At 32.3% G+C, this 16,619-nt stretch overlaps 2 protein-coding genes across 2 annotated transcripts; one reads left to right on the top strand and one right to left on the bottom strand.

Annotated features, from left to right (window-relative positions):
• Window positions 1–2,117: 2,117 nt before the first annotated feature.
• LOC149484166 (multiple C2 and transmembrane domain-containing protein-like) lies at window positions 2,118–9,646 on the top strand. Its single transcript, XM_089701243.1, has 14 exons — window positions 2,118–2,602; window positions 3,071–3,236; window positions 3,424–3,572; window positions 3,878–4,021; window positions 4,552–4,738; window positions 4,915–5,093; window positions 5,376–5,577; window positions 5,868–6,013; window positions 6,236–6,387; window positions 6,491–6,543; window positions 6,621–6,724; window positions 8,735–8,844; window positions 8,923–9,020; window positions 9,487–9,646. The coding sequence occupies exons 1-14, from the start codon at window positions 2,163–2,165 to the stop codon at window positions 9,535–9,537; spliced, it is 2,181 nt and encodes a 726-aa protein (XP_089557369.1). The 5' UTR covers window positions 2,118–2,162; the 3' UTR covers window positions 9,538–9,646.
• A 59-nt stretch (window positions 9,647–9,705) lies between these two features.
• Window positions 9,706–16,114, bottom strand: b (glutamate decarboxylase-like protein black). The gene is made up of 4 exons (XM_089701706.1): window positions 15,743–16,114; window positions 15,350–15,643; window positions 10,759–11,126; window positions 9,706–10,498 (listed from the first exon to the last, which is right to left on the bottom strand). The coding sequence occupies exons 1-4, from the start codon at window positions 16,004–16,006 to the stop codon at window positions 9,895–9,897; spliced, it is 1,530 nt and encodes a 509-aa protein (XP_089557832.1). The 5' UTR covers window positions 16,007–16,114; the 3' UTR covers window positions 9,706–9,894.
• Window positions 16,115–16,619: the final 505 nt, after the last annotated feature.

The raw sequence follows: 16,619 nt of genomic DNA, 5'->3' as shown, positions 1-16,619 counted from the left end.
ATAATACCTATGACCTATGTTCGTGGTATGTTTTCCATTATTTTGCGGAAATACTAGGTATGTATCTCCAATCAAATATCAGTACTGCAATATGAAATATTAGTTTTTATGACTTTATTTCTGCCTACCCTGTCCAAAAACTCTGTGCACGCCCCTGTTCATAGTAGGAGGCTAATTGAATATTATTTTAGTCTACAATAAATAAATTAAATTGAATGAAACTAGGTTCACCAAAAATAGAGAATTGGTTAAAACTTTTCGTTCTAATTTGAAAGTTTATAAAAGAATAGTACCGTGCTCGAAGACCTGACTTCTAATTCAAAAGATTTCAAGTTTCAATTAAGTTGTTCCAAGTTGACCGTAGAGTAAAGATAAAGCGTCGACTTAGTTGGAAAACCTTTGAAACTCACTAATGAATTAGTGAGTGACTTCATTGATGATTATCTGATACTTGGGAAATATATATTTTATAAAGAAAATTGTCTCATGCAATAATTGATACAGTTTGTTTACAATTACAATTGATTGTCGATCGTTATTGAAACTTAATTGTTGATATTCACTGATAACACTTAAGGCCGTTTTCTGAATTGAGAACTGATTTTATTAAGGTTTGAGAGAGTTTATGTCCCAAACAAGAAAATATTTAAACACCATTTAAGCATGGTTTGAGACGTTCTTACCGTTAAATACTCAATTCAGAAACCGGCGGCGGTTAGTACCTATATCTCGCCATTGACAAATCAAACCATTTCCATTTATTTATATGCAAGATAATAACAAAGGGGTAGGTATATTACTTCTATGACTAACATTATGAAATTATTTCATAATGAGTGTTGACTGTTAAACAATATTTTTATATCATAATAACATTATACAGAATGTGATTAAATGAATCATCGCGAACATTCACAGCGTTATCAATTTGATAAAAATAACACTTATTTAATATCAGGACAGAGTATTCCACGTTGTTTTATAGTATTTGCAAGAAACATATTATCACCAAAAAGTAATAGATCGAAAACAGATATAAATGTCTTTGTAGTTGTAGTGTTAATTACGAACGTATGAAATCACTTTCCACTATCTAAAAGATAATCTTTCGATTACGGATTTAACATTGCAATCAAATAAACGCTGATAGCCAAAAGATGTTCAGTCACAAATATCGTTGAACGTTGTAAGTCATATCCTTTCCATATCTAGGGACATCTGTAGTCTTCCATCCAATACGTAATAAAAGTAGATAGGCATCATAAATTCTTAGAGAGATGTCTCTATGCCGCGCGCAGGACCACGTCGACCTCCGATCAAATTGTGATCAGATATTCGTGAGCTGAATGTTTACAACGAATTTCGAAATAAAAGGGAATATTTAAAGGGAATATAAAATCTGTATTGGATATTGTTGTTTTTCTTTGCTTGGTGTTTTAAAGAGGGACGTTAAAATTATGAAATAATTAGATATTTCAAATAACAAACTGATCACAATTTAAGCATAATAACATGGAATATTTCTATAATTTTTCTTATTACTATAATATAATTACATAATCAAATTCAAGCAAATCGTATAATACTAACAAATAATTTACATGTATTAAAATAAGTTTTTCTACATTCTACCTAGTTCGCCCATTTAACAAGAGCATAATGTTGCTACACCAAAAACGAGGCGCAATTTCCAGCGAAGCTCATAATTTGCGGCTGACGTGACTAACCGTTGGGCTCCTTGCACACGACACCCATATATTCACCTGAACATTGATGCTCTGCTGCATTTGACTCTTTTTCCACCGCCATAAGCATTTTCTAACTTGCCGAGTCTCGTATGATGAATTCACCCGGAAAATTAATTTCAGCAATGCAGTTAAAATATTGTATATGGACACGACCTTAGTATGCAATTTCTTTTGTTAATTGTGGATATCTAAATATAGAATCATGCCACTTTTTAATTAATATCAGGTGGATTTTAGGTACGGAAATAATCCGCCACGCCTGAATATCAGGTACTTTTTATATTCGATCATTCATCAGAGATAAGATAAACTTGAAGATAAAGCGAATCCATATCCAACATATGACCAGTGTTCATTGTTAATATCGTAGTGCGTAACGATAATGTTAGTGTAAATAAATCGTTGAATTACGAAATGGAGAGTGATTCAGAAGACAGTAAACATAAAAAAGACAATTCAAATTCAATAACACGGAGACATATCGCTAGACTCCATGAAAGGGTTCAAATGAAGTATGGAGAAATGCAAAGAAAAATGCAGAAATCAAAATCTATTGATATTTTATCATCACTAAATGAAGATGATGTATTCAATAATTACACAAAACATGTTAGTACGAGTGATATTAGTACGCTTAGTGAAGAAAGTGAAAATTATGTTAATTATAATATTAAACGTGAAAGTATGGTGTTTGTTAGTGCTAAAAAAAATGATGCCGTATTCCATGAGGTCAAACATAAAGAACCTGAAACTGCTTCGATTATAAGCAATGATGGATTCAATCAGGAGAGCGAAGAAATGAAGGATAACAATTTATTTATGTTTGACGTTCCATTTAAAGGAAGTTTAGAATCGTAAGTATAATTTAGTCTCAATTTGTCATTTTTTACACTGAACATGAGTTCTGATAATAAAAACCAGCCAAGTGCTAGTCAGACTCACGTACTGAGGGTTCCGTATTTTTAGGAGGTTTTTTTTATACATAATAATATGTTGTAACTGTAAATAAAACTTTTCACAATTTTTCCTTCATCTGACTTATAAATTTTTTTTTCACAACTTCAAGGGACCGTAGACTTGAGTATTCAATATGAATTAAAAAAAATGAACTTACAGACAGACAGACGGATAACAAAGTAATCCTATAAGTAAAACTATCACGAAAATAAATTACAATATGAGTCACTTACCCTATAAATTATAGGAGATTTAGGAAATTTGCAGAATTTTTTATCATGTCTGACAAGATACATAGATAAAGCTTAAATTTCTACAAAATCATATAACTCAAGCAATTCATTGATAAGATATTATTTTTACAGACTAAATGAAGAAGCCAAAGACAGTGATGAGTCATTTGAACCTTCCATTCCCCACACCAAATCATTAAGAAGTCGGATTGGGTCAAAAATACGTGAAGCTGCGAGACGAAGAAAATTAGAAAGGGAAAAAAACGCCAAAATTAAAAAAGACGATCGCATGGAAAGGGTATGTTAAGTTTCTAGTCCAGATAAATTCCAAAATTATCGTCAAAATTGAATCATTGAAAACAAATAATCATTATCTATTATTTACTTAGACTAATGTCACAACTACTCTTATTAATATAATCCACTAATCCACCCAAATCAGACTTAGATAACTATTTTAAAAATAACGTTTTTCCTTCCTCCAGTTTATATTTTCAAATACAACAAGAGAAGATTCCTCAAAAGTGATATACAAGAAATCAAAAATAGCAACCGTAACTGTTGCTCTGATAGAAATTACAGGATTAGAAGAAATCGAAGAAGAGAAGCCACGATCTCTAAGTTGTCGTTTGAGGTAGGAAGATAATCGTAATTTGCCTTTAGTGCGTATTGACGGTTGTGATAAAATCCTAATAGACGTGAATTATGATAAAAACCTTATCTTAGAAACATTTCCATAGAATCTAATGTTTAGGTTTTTGAAATCAATATTCTTATCCAGTTAAAAAAAATAATTTCAATAGCAATTTTACTACGTAAGTTATCGCATTTGAACAATTGTATTAAACGAGCTTTATATTAAGGAAAGAGTTACATTTTACCGTCAAATTCGGCGCTTCGTAATTTAATCTAACATTAAGGATTAACTTAATTTTCCAGGCTTGGATCAGAGAAGCGGAAATCTAAATTAATAAAGAGCCACGCAACCTCGGCTAAATTTCAGGAGCTTCACAATTTTAATTTATACGATGATGATTACACTCTGGAAATTGTTGTATGGGATAAAGATATACATGTTGGAAGGTATTTGTAATTAAAATAAATATAATTAGAACAATTTTTGCAAAATTATGCTGATACATACTAATAATTATTAAAATCACGCCAATGTGACAGTAATAGAACAAAATCTATTTATTTTGAACTAGCTTTCCACCCGCGGCTTCGCCCGCGCTGTCAAAGAAAAACCCTATCCTATGTCCCGGGGCAAAAAGTAGCCTATGTCCTTTCTCGGGTATCAAAATATCTCTATACCAAATTTCATGCAAATTGTTTCAGTAGTTAAGGCGTGATTGAGTAACAGACAGACAGACAGAGTTACTTTCGCATTTATAATATTAGTATGGATTTATAGGTTTGAGATAAATGAATATTCATATTGAATAAATATTCATTCAAAATTAATTATTTTTAAAAGTGCTAATATTATTGCTGCTAACCCTGGGTACGGCGCGGGCGGGAGCAATATGAAAGATTTTAAAATTAATTTGCTATCCTAATCCTAGAAAAATTTCGTTACTCTGCACATTATTGAAATAGCGTCGTTGTTTTAGGAGTGTCCTAGATCTGAGTAAGATGGACAAGGAAAAAACACATAGATTGCAAGTTAGTTTAGAAGATGTTGATCAAGTTAAAGTATTTATTTTGCTTACTATAAGTGGTATTGCACTCACTGAAACCGTATTTAATATCAATGATAGTGAAGCGATACAGGAATCTGAAGACAAGAGAAAACAGTATGTAAGTCAGAATTTATAATAATTGTTATAAGTATAGTAAGTTTATCATTTAATCACATGAAGAAGCTGGTTTGTTTGGACTTTTTTTTTTCGTTGTAACATGTTCAAAGAGGACTGAAAATAGGTGCCAGTTCTGTTGGAATTTATTGTCTTAGGAATCTTTTCTTTCTTTCCCAGGCTTGGTACCGGATTTTCGACCAATTTTCGAACGTTGGATGGATGTCCATTATTGTATATGGTGCAAAGGGCTTAAGTGCACAAGACTGTTATTGTGTCCTCAGTTTAGACAATGAATGGAAACATACAGCAACCGACTATAAAAACAACTCACCTAATTGGATGAAAGTATACACATTGTAAGGTTTTACTTTTACACGCATAGTTCGAAACATTGTGAAAAATGCCACACAATATTCAAGGGGAATGATTAAGCAGTGTGTTTTAAAATCACCTTGGATTTAATGTATTTTTTTTAATTATAACAACGATGTGATGGCATGAAAACATCTGATTAACCATTAAGAATAATTACGAACGATTTCGTTAAAACGTTTAAGAATTTTTACGATTTATGTTTTGAGAACACCGTACAACGGTATTATCATAATATTGTAATGGCTTTAGCTAATTCCTTCCAGCGAAGTCACTGACATAACTTCAATCCTAGAAGTAAAAGTTTGTGACGAAAAAAAAGGGGAGGAAGTGGGGAAAATTTCTATACCATTATTGAGTATTGAGCCCGGGAAAAAGTGGTACGCATTGAAAGATAGCACGCAGCGTGAGAGAGCCAAGGGAAATAACCCTAGAATATTATTGGAGATGAAAGTGTTTTGGAATCTTGTGAGTATAATATTATTTATCCTTCATTATATATTACTTTCTTGAATTGTCCTATATGAACGTATAAATCAAGTTTTTTAAATTGAACCTTTTTCTATCGAAATTTACTTTAAAAACGTATTTCCAAAAATTAATCCATCAGTCGACCCAGTTTCTTGTCCGCTATATTTGTTCCTGCTATAACTTAGTAAAGCAGGAGACAGACGAGTATGTGAGAAGTAAAGAAAATTTTCTAGAAATCACTCTTCTTAGGTACATTAACAACATTATTTTTCATCCGTTAATTACAGGTTAAAGCTTCAGTTAAAGTGATAAATCCAAAAGAAGCGAATTTATTGCACACAGATGACAAATTAGACAGACATGTGCTGGTGAGAAATATATCGCGAGGTAAAGTGGTCACAATGTGGGTGGTTAATGCTTTTCAAGTTATAAAGTAAGTATCTTTGTAATACTACAGATTCTATAAAACTATATAATACTATGATATTATCTCATGAGATATTTAAAACATAATCTTATTTAAATTATACTGTCTGTGAAGTATTAGAATATGGACGAATAAATCGCACATAAAACCCATTGTAGAGTCCTTTTAGAATTTTTATTTTTACATAAATTGCTTTTTTTTTTGTTATTAAAAAGATGATTGTTTCAGAACATGCTTTGAATGGGAGTCAACAAAATGGAACGTAATTTCTCTTATAGGCTGGTTAATTTTGTGTTACATTTTTAAAATCTGGATGTTGCCGTTGGTTCTGATCGTACCATTTTTTATGTACCGACCTAAATCATATTGCTTGATTGATTGTAAGTAATTTGTGTAAATTAATGGTTGTAAAGTACTTAAATATATTATATCATACTATTTAAGTGATACAAAAAATAATTAATTTTACCTAAACTGTTCTAGGGAAGAAAATTATAACAGTTTCACCAAAAACAGAAACCGACACCGAACAAAAGGTAAGTTAATCTATTTATCGTTAATATACAATTCTTGGATTTATATAGATTATAAATAAAAGTATTATTATTTTTAGGAGGATAAATCTCTACGTCAAAAACTACAGGAATATCAAGAAACAATACTAGCTGTACAAAACTTTATAGGAAAGTTAGCCAGTCTCGGTGAAAGTATAAAAAAGTATGTATTTTGAATAAATGTAATTTTATTTTCCTTGAGTTTGACGAATTTTATTGTTAAATATTTATTAATAAATAAATGTTAATTTTATACTTAACTTATAGGAATAAAGTCAATAAATGAACTTCTTTAAAATAAGTTGAAAAAAAAATGTAAAATTTTCGCTTCGAAGTTTGATTAGTTTAATATACAGTGGTGGACGTTTAATTAGAAACTCGTAACACGATGAAGTAGTCATCAAATTCATTTAACATTTACGTATTAACGTATTAAAGATAAAGTATTATTTCGTATGTAATAGAACACCCGTTTATCTAGTTTTATAAGACAATGCTTAATTTTAATCAAACATTAGCTTAAATTAATAAAATTAAACAACTTTAAGTGAAACCTGATTTCCGAGTATTTTCAGTCTGGACAACAAATTAGAAACAGCATGCTTCGCGTGATCCAAAGTAAAAACCTGTTGAAATGCCGCCAATATTCTTTCTTCTACAAATATTTTCACCGTTTTTTAAACATTCTATCTAAAAGTTTCTGAAAATTAATTTGCTTTACAGTATAAATGGTTAAAAGTATAATTTGTGACCAATCAACAAGAAAAATAATTTTAAGTTTACATTTTGACAAAAACTAGAGTTACAGGAAAATTGCAAATCATTTAGAGTGTTCGATAAAAATATATTCAATGCTACAGTTTATTTAAAAGAGCATGGTACTTCCGAAAAAGTGCCTAGAAAAGCTCTATCATGAAAAACCACTGCACGCGAGGATAGGCAAATGATTCTTTTTGCAAAGATGGATCCATTTAAAAGTTCAAATTCTATTATAAAATTAGTTTTTTCCGAAGATGAACCTCGCAATGTGTCGATGAGATCGGTTCGCAGGCGGTAATTTGAGGCAAAATTTTTTGGAGAGACGCCAGGAAAGTACAGCTTCTTACAAGGAAGGGAACAACGTGTTTCATTTACTTAGAAATATTGCTAGTGGACAGTACGCCAGTGAAAAAGTTTTATTTTGGGATGAAACTAAAATTAATTAAATCAATTTTGATGGCAAATGATACACGCGTCGTTAAGTTAACCAGGCCTTAGATAATAAATAAACAGTTAAGCATGGCGGAGGAAACATGGTATGGGCATGTATGGGGTTGTTTTTAGACTGTTATAATCTTTATAGACAACAACGGCTTTACAACGTCGTGCCTTAGATTGTATGAGATTTTAACACGTTTGCAAAAACATATTTTCTAATAGAATTGGAACCTTTAAATGGATCCATCTTTGAGAAAAGAGTTATTTGCCTATGCTCGCGAGCAGTGGTTTTTCATGGTCGAGCTTTTTTAGGCACTTAATCAGAAGTACCATGCTCTTTTAAATAAACTGTAGCATTGAATATCTTTTTATCAAACACTCTACATGATTTTATTTTTTCCTGTAACTCCAGTTTTTGTCAAAATGTAAACTTAAAATTATTTTTCTTGTTGATGGGTCACAATTGTTACTTTTACCCATTTATACTGCAAAGCAAATTAATTTTCAGAAACTTTTATACGGAATGTTTAAAAAACGGTGCAAATATTTGTAGAAGAAAAAAATATTGTCGGCATTTCAACAGGTTTTGACTTTGGAACACTCGAAGCATGCTGTTTCTAATTTGTTGTCCAGACTGAAAATGCTTGGAAATCAGGTTTCACTTAAAGTTGTTTAATTTTATTAATTTAAGCTAACGTTTGATTAAAAATAAGCAATTTATTATAAAACTAGATTAACGGGTGTTCTATTACATATGAAATAATGCTTAATCACTAATACGTTAATACACAAAAGTAAATAAATTTGATGACTACTTCATCCTGTTACGTGTTTCTAATTAAACGTCCACCACTGTATATAGGTAATTAATTAATGAACAATTTCATATCATAATATGTACTTTCTGTAAAATTAAGTATGCACAATGCGTGTATGCATGAGTAAAAATTAATATATTATATTTCTTCTGTTTTAGCCTTTACAACTTTTCAGTGCCTTTTGTAAGTTTCTTGGCAATATTTCTAATTCTTGTTATTGCACTATTTATGTATTTAATACCTCTTCAATATATTTTAATGGTTTGGGGTGAGTGTGATAATTTTTCTTTTATATTATAATATTCATCTTTAAAGAATATATAAATTTAAAAATAATTATTTTCAGGTATTCATAAGTTTACAAGGAAAATATTGAAACCAAATAGAATACCTCATAGTGAAATACTGGATTTGCTCTCTAGGGTTCCTGATGATATTACCTTGGTAAAATTATTTGCGTCTTTTTTAATAGATATTAATTTCAGTGTGCAATTTTAATTATAGAGCAACATAATATACATAAAAAATGTCCGATTGAAAAATAACATTTTCATGCAATTAAAAAAAAAAGGGTTCAACAATATGGCCCGGGGTTGTCCCTTGTCAACATGCATTTATATCATAAATAGGACTATAATTTGAAGAGGAAAATGAGTCAGAAATCGTTTTCTATACGAACTCGTACTGCTCTATTATCACAAATTACATGAGTCAATATATTGTTTCTCTTTTGTTTTTCTTCAAATATTCGAATTGTATTTTATAATATTACTCAATATTATGTATACTTCATGTGTCTGTTTATCTTGATTAATCTTAATCCTTAACTGATCACATGATGAGTATCATTTCAATAATAATCATCGTCGCATTTTTATCAAATTTCATAATAATTTTATATTTTTTTCAGTATAACTATCAAGAAATACCACTGGAACATATATCAGATGATGAAATATAGTGATGGCTGAATGTGGAAGTACCTTTTAGGAAAATCTATTAGGTACGAGAAGAACTAGATGTGTTTGTTTGTAAATAAAATGATCTGATAATTTATAAATATAAAATATTCTTAAAAGCTTAGGTATAATATACAAAAATACAGCTTTATTAAAATGATTGTGTTTTATTTCACAGTAAAAACAAAAATGAAATAACGCTTATAATTGTTTTATTCGGTTCGACGTTATCATTTATTTTATTGCCTATTACAAATCTATCTACAAAACATAATTATTTATAAATTAAAATCACAGGTTACATGCATTGTGCAATATACAAGGTTGCACGTTACACTCGTTTTAGTTTATTATATATTTTAAACAATTAAATCGGCTCCGAGCCTCTCAAACTCATTAGCGAAGTAGACCATATCCTTGTGGTCTAAGGCCGAGTTTTGAAACACGATCCGGAAAAAGTTCACTAATTTACCTTGCGGCTGATACGTGACCATCATGGACCCTTCCTTGATCATTTTCTCCTTTATTTTCGGGGCGACCTTATGCAGTCTTTCGCTGTAATCTGGGTCATTCTCACACCCGCGAAGGCACCTTGGAATGTACCAGAACATAATATTGGTGCATTCCGGCTTTTCAATCACCAGCTGGAACCCGTCGCGATGTTTTATATGTTCCAGGAAATAATTCGCGTTGTCAAACAATTTGTCGATATGTTTCTCGAAGCCTTCGCTGCCTTTCGCCTTCCACATGAACCAAAATTTGAGGACGTCCGCTCTCCTTCCGCACTGTATGTGCTTATCGCCCGTGTCATATGCCGTGTCGTAGAATTTATCTTTCTGGAATAGGTATTGAGCGTTTGAAGAATGTCCCTCCGCTAGAAGGTTCTTTTGCTTTGTCAAAAATGTGGAGCATTGTTGCGGGGCCGCCAATAGTTTGTGAGGATTCCATGTTACCGAATCAGCTCTACAAAAAAATTTAAATAATTTAAGTATTGTGGACTTACCTAACCACAAAGAACGAGAAAGGGTTCCACAAAGGATTGTTTTTTACAACTAATTAATTATTAATGGAGGACTATAAATTCTTGCATTCATAAAATTATAGCAATTTCCTCTTTTATTGCCTACGTTGCGCAACCAAGTGTTAACATAAACCTTCGATTCGCTATAATGTCGCTCAATTATGGCAAATGTTAAAGAATTAATTAATATTGATTAACTCACAATTCGATTCCATTGAGAAGGTGTTTATGTTTCTTTGACATTAAAGCACCGCCTCCCCACGCGGCGTCCACGTGTAACCAAAGTTTGTATTTCTGGCATATTTTAGAAATAGATGGTAAAGGATCAAATGCCCCAAAGACCGTCGTCCCAGCGGTCGCTGTAACCATGAAAGGCGTAGATCCCTTCTCCAGAGCATTAATGATTTTGTCCTCTAAATCTAGCACGTCCATTTTCCCATATTTATCAGCTTTGACCATTATGCAATTATCGCTACCAATGCCCATGAACGAAGTCATTTTTTTAGTCGAATAGTGGGCCAACTCTGAAGTAAATAGGACTAAATTTGGTACGGCATACACTCCTTTCGTCTGAAAATAATATTAACATGGTAATTATGAAAATATGGGAAAAAATATTAATTGTGTCCTTGAAATTCATATTTTGATTTAATCATAATTTTTCTATAATCATCAGAATTGTAATTTCAAATACCTAAGTATTCAAGGACGAAGATATGAAATTTTAAATTTGAACAAGTTAGAGGGTAATACAGAGTGCAATTCAAATAGATCGTGTCGTGTGTGAAAAATATACTGAAAATATTTATTTATTTAATGCAATTTTAAATCATTTCCGATATAATTAGCATATTTATATTGCTAAGGATATTATGAATAAAAACATTTATTGCATAGCAGCAGTAATAAAAATTATTTACTATGGAAACAATCTGCATATTCTACATTAACATTATTACAGTCGGATGAACAATTAGTTTAAGTTATTAAGACTTTATTAAATCCTCTTTAAGTATTTGCAACATATACATACAGAAAATATTATTATTGTACATGTAAACAAAGGATTATTATTATCAAAATTATTTTTCTACGATTTATATTGTAATCATGTGGATATGTAAATAATAATTCTTCTGTATCCTGTCAGAGCGAGACAATGTTATTTAAGGTAGTGTCTACAGGAAATCGAACCTTTAAAGAATCCATAATTTGTCATTAAACTACAAATAATTTGAAATAAATTATTAGACATGGACTAATAAGACACTAGATTAATATATTTAATTACAAACGGAATCATCGAGATTATACTAAAGTAGTAGATATAATATGTATGGTTGAGTCAAATATAGACGACAATATATTTTGAAAAAATACGTAGGTATAATGGACCCATGAGTGGCAATGGTGTTTTAAAATGCTAATATGTATAGCCAATCGAAAAAATATCGAAGGTCCATCTAGGTATCACGGAAAATCATAACAATTGATATTTCCCTAAAAGATGATGAATATTTTTTACGAAGTCTTACGCGAAGTTTTATTTATAAATTCCTTTTTCATTTTATGGAACCCATTACTGACCATGGTTAACGTACTTAGTACTACGGCGCGGCGAGTCAATTAATTTTCATAACATGCGAACTCTCATCTTTATATTATAGCTTACCACCCTCGGCTTCGCGCGCTTTGGCTAAAACCTAATAAATGATATACTTAAACCTTCCTCTTGAATCACTCTATCTATTAAAAAAAACCGCATCAAAATCCGTTGCGTAGTTTTAAAGATTTAAGCATACAAACGGACATAGGCACAGAGAAAGCGACTTTGTTTTATACTATGTAGTGATTTCGATTTCTAAAGGCAATTTTATGATTGTTTGTTTTTAGCTATGTCCTTTATATCTATATCGTATATCTATACGATATTTTTATCTAAAAATCTACCTGTTATATTACCTATACAGTATTATGCATACTTATTGCTACGCTCTAAGGAGGTTAAGCTAAATATAAAATACTTCCTACGTAACCGGCAATTATATTCGGATGTACACGGCCAAGATCTTTGTATTATTTAAGATAATAATTTACCAAGAACAATTTATTTTGCTTGTAATGAAAATATAATTAGGGCCTGATGAATCTACGATTGGCCTTGACTTCAACAATATCCATTAAATCTTATAAATTTTATGCAATCGTCTACAAGATATTTTATATTAGACATTCTGTAGAGATTATTACTGTAAGCTATTGAAAATTGTTAAAAATGAATGAATGATATTTTTATGAGCTTATTTATAATAATAACATATAGCTGTGTATTAGGTAGGTATACGTGAATATATTAGAGGTACTTTTTATGTAGCAATAAAGAAATGTTTTATATATCGACGATGAAGTGTCAATATATGCTAACTACAAAAACTACATTTTTCAGTAGAAGAAAAAAACGTTTTATTTCTTTTTCGTTACTGTTTTTAATTATTATTTTAGCTTACGTTCATTATCAAAGGATATTAGATATCATGGAATCATTTATTAAATATAACTTCACAGCTTTTTAAAAAAACATGGAGATATTAGATATTGCTTGTAATTGTATTTAAACAGGAAGCCGTATTTTTTAGATACAATTTATTGCCAATATACTTAGAACAAATTGTTCTAAAGATTACAACATTTTTTTTATTTTAATATTAGATTTTTGTATCAATACTATAGTAAAATGTTGATTTAAAATCCTGTCACTACACGTGATTATGCTCGAAGATAGTGATTTGAATATGAAACATTATTTCAATTTGTTCAACTTCATATGGACGAGATTTTCTTGCTGCTTTGGTTATAGTGGCATAATCACTTGGAACGTAAATTTCTTTGTTCTTAAGTTGGCGTTCAAGTCAAGAAATATAAGATACGGCTACGTGAACACACGTCAGAGCACAACAGGGTCGAAAATTTACTCATCTTCACGGACGGGTCCAAGACTGAAAATGGCACGGGTGCGGGGGTCTTCTCTGAGTAATACAGTGTCTGACCCCGTAATACAGTCTTTCAGGCTGAATGCAGCTTCTTCTTGCAGCTTCAGCCATAATCAAAAGGAATGTAACAACGTTTCGATTCGGATCCTATCGGATAGCAAAGCAGCACTCATGGAAATCAAAAGCCATGAAATCACTGCAGGCTTAATTCTAGAGTGTCACCTAGCCCTAACTAGGGTATGTGATCTGGGAAATTCCCTAGTACTACAATGAATAAAAGGACACAGTAACTCACGAGGAAACGATGCTGCTGACATATTAGCCAGAAGGACATCTGAAACACCGGTCATGGGACCTTTTCCCATTATACCGCTACCTGCAAGCTGGATCCGGCGGATGATTACCCAGCTCACTAGCACTGCACAAAAAGCAGAATGTTCAAGCAGATCTGACTGCAAGCATGCCAGAGAAGCCCTACCAAACATTGACTCTAGACTTGCACGTCAGATTCTCAACCTACGCAGAGTGCAACTACGTGTAATAACAGGGACCCTCACAGGGCACGGCCCCTTCAACAAACATCTCTTTAATTTAGGGATCACAGACAGTCCGCTATGCAGAGCATGCATGGCGTCCGAGGAAAAGGCAGCCCACGTCATCATGGAATGTAGGGGGGTTGCGGAGTACAGGGCAAGACACCTGAGGTCTCCCGGGTCCCTCCCTGAAGCCTTCGGCAGCCCTTCCAAGCTGCTTGGCTTCATATGCTCGGGTGGTTTCAGTTTTAGCTGGTTTCCCCCACCTCCCTCTCTCACGCAAAATAGGCGCTTGACCTCGAGTTGCGGAGAAATGCCCGTATATTGTTATAAGTTGGCGTTCAATGGTGCTATGAACTGAATCGCATTCCATTTGCGTGTGACCGGGTTCTAAAAACTTTTGAGTTATGGTAATATTATACTTTTAACTAAAATATATGCGTTCGACTTAAGTAACTGCGTTGCGATTTTGGTAAGTGCATCCGTCAGAAAATATAATAATAGGCAGCTGTTGGCTAACACAATGCTTTTCCAGGTAATTAATTACAAACGAAACAAAAGTGCTAGACGTCAGGTCAGCAGCTGTTTCGTCAAACCAGTAACATGTACAATGCTTAGTCATTTAATTGACTCTACGAACAATTTGTTGGTATCTTTACGCGCATAATGCGATGGTAGTTTTGGAAAATCATCAAGAAACTCATCAAGAATGGCAATTTTTCGATGGTTTGTTGATTTTGATGGAGAAGCACGTGTTAGGATACTTTCTTCTTGGTTTGAAAGCATGCCAAACTCACCACTTTTAACCCAGGAATAAACTGTAAATGAGCCCAAGGAAAGCGTGCTTAAAAACATAGAGCGGACGCGTCAGGGTGTAGTTAGAATATATTGCCAGCAAAAATGACGCAACTTTTGTTATAAGGTATTGCTACACTTTAATATTTGCTCAAATTGACTATTTACAGAGAAATGACCTTTATGGGCCTATGTATTACTCTATTTTAAGTACGAAAATGCAATAAAACGAAAATCGCTAAAATGTTAGTTAGGAGGTATTGATACTTCATCGTCGATATATTATTTCCTCGTAACAATAACGGTAGATATCTAGATAATTAAAAATACTATAACGATAATTGTTCTCTATATACAAACAAAGAATGTTAGTGTATCCGACACTTAGCTACGACTTTACTCATAGAAAATAAAACATTTAATTTCGTAGATAACTTTTCCAACTTGCAATAACAACAATAGAAAAAAATCTTACCTTAACTTCAGGAAAGTGGTGGAATCGAGCGCAGCTTATGGCATAACCATTAGAAATAGAACCACCAGGACAAAATATTCCATCGCCATCCCCTTCAGGCCAGCCCACAATCTTTCTCATTTCTCTTAACACCTCTTCTTCCATCAATATGAAGACAGGAGCCACTTCGAAAGTATAAACGCTGGGATTAAGAGCATCGGTCAACCATTGACCAATGAGCCCATAAGGATCCACAGATGAGAAAAGTTGATTTACAAAGTATGGGTGCGCTGTATTCACAGAATATCGGGCAACCTAAAACATAGCCATATTTAGCTAATCACGAAAACTAAAATGAATATTACTTTACACCTATACTAAATTCAATTATGAGATAGAAGTAAAGGTACCCACGTCTGCCATAAACGTCAAAAGCTGCTCATGAGTCTCAGGTCCATCCCGAGGTTTCAAATCAATGATTTTCTTTATTTCTTCCGGAGGTGCCCATTCCACTACTTTCGTGCTTCTACTCGATCTGCCAAAAACGACCCTTTCGACCAAAAAATCCACCGCGCGCCGTAAAAAGTCTTCATGTTTCGACCTCTCTGTGAGGCTTTCAAACAAAATTTCGTTCCCTCTTTTATCCCCCGTCGCGATAATCGTTGAATCGGCCGGCATTTTTATGAATTAATTTAAAGTCTTTAACATTTGACTGAAGAAAAGCTTATGTTAAACTACTATTAAAATAATACAATACTACGAGCGACCACGGCCATTGGCGGTGCGATTTTGGCGCGCCATTCAACGCGTAGCCTTCTTAAATACATTCGAGATCAATTCACTTTATAAGGTTGAAATTGTTGTGCGTTCCATAAAATTACATACAAATTATGATCGACGATTGAAACAAGATATTTTGATATGAATAAACGCTAATTTTATTAAATAGCGCCTTCCTTTTCATATAAACATTGTGTAGCAAAATGCACAGAATTAACCAACATACAGGCAACGCCTGATATTATAAAATTTGAAATATTATAATTTTTCATTAACCTTGATAAGAACTAATCAGAGGCTTTTATGGTTCTATATTGGGGTCGAAATTAAATAACAACTTGTAACCGTACGACTTTGTCGAAGTAAATTAATAAAAAAATATAACATTTTCAATTTTTACCAAAATTAATATCTGACCTTCAAATATTTGCGACCCTAATTAAATTGTAGCATGGACCAAATCTGACCTTTGTTACATGGTTAATCAACTGCAAACGACCATCAGTGAGAC

Source organism: Colias philodice, chromosome 12, assembly GCF_061535455.1.
Source record: "Colias philodice isolate Cphi_HAF_F1 chromosome 12, ilColPhil1 Martin Lab GWU primary, whole genome shotgun sequence".
NCBI classification, from domain to species: domain Eukaryota; kingdom Metazoa; phylum Arthropoda; class Insecta; order Lepidoptera; family Pieridae; genus Colias; species Colias philodice.
Note: the sequence above shows the minus strand (reverse complement) of the source record. Positions and strands in the feature narration are given on the sequence as shown.

What these genes read in the sequence shown, in the direction of transcription:
- LOC149484166 (XM_089701243.1), top strand. Translation starts at nt 2,163, where the DNA reads ATGGAGAGTGATTCAGAAGACAGTAAACATAAAAAAGACAATTCAAAT. An exon ending in AAGACGATCGCATGGAAAGG is followed by an intron (nt 3,237 to 3,423) that starts GTATGTTAAGTT and finishes TCCTTCCTCCAG; the next exon opens with TTTATATTTTCAAATACAAC. An exon ending in TCTCTAAGTTGTCGTTTGAG is followed by an intron (nt 3,573 to 3,877) that starts GTAGGAAGATAA and finishes TTAATTTTCCAG; the next exon opens with GCTTGGATCAGAGAAGCGGA.
- b (XM_089701706.1), bottom strand. Translation starts at nt 16,006, where the DNA reads ATGCCGGCCGATTCAACGATTATCGCGACGGGGGATAAAAGAGGGAAC. An exon ending in ACCACTTTCCTGAAGTTAAG is followed by an intron (nt 11,127 to 15,349) that starts GTAAGATTTTTT and finishes TATTATTTTCAG; the next exon opens with ACGAAAGGAGTGTATGCCGT. An exon ending in CTTCTCAATGGAATCGAATT is followed by an intron (nt 10,499 to 10,758) that starts GTGAGTTAATCA and finishes ATTTTTTTGTAG; the next exon opens with AGCTGATTCGGTAACATGGA.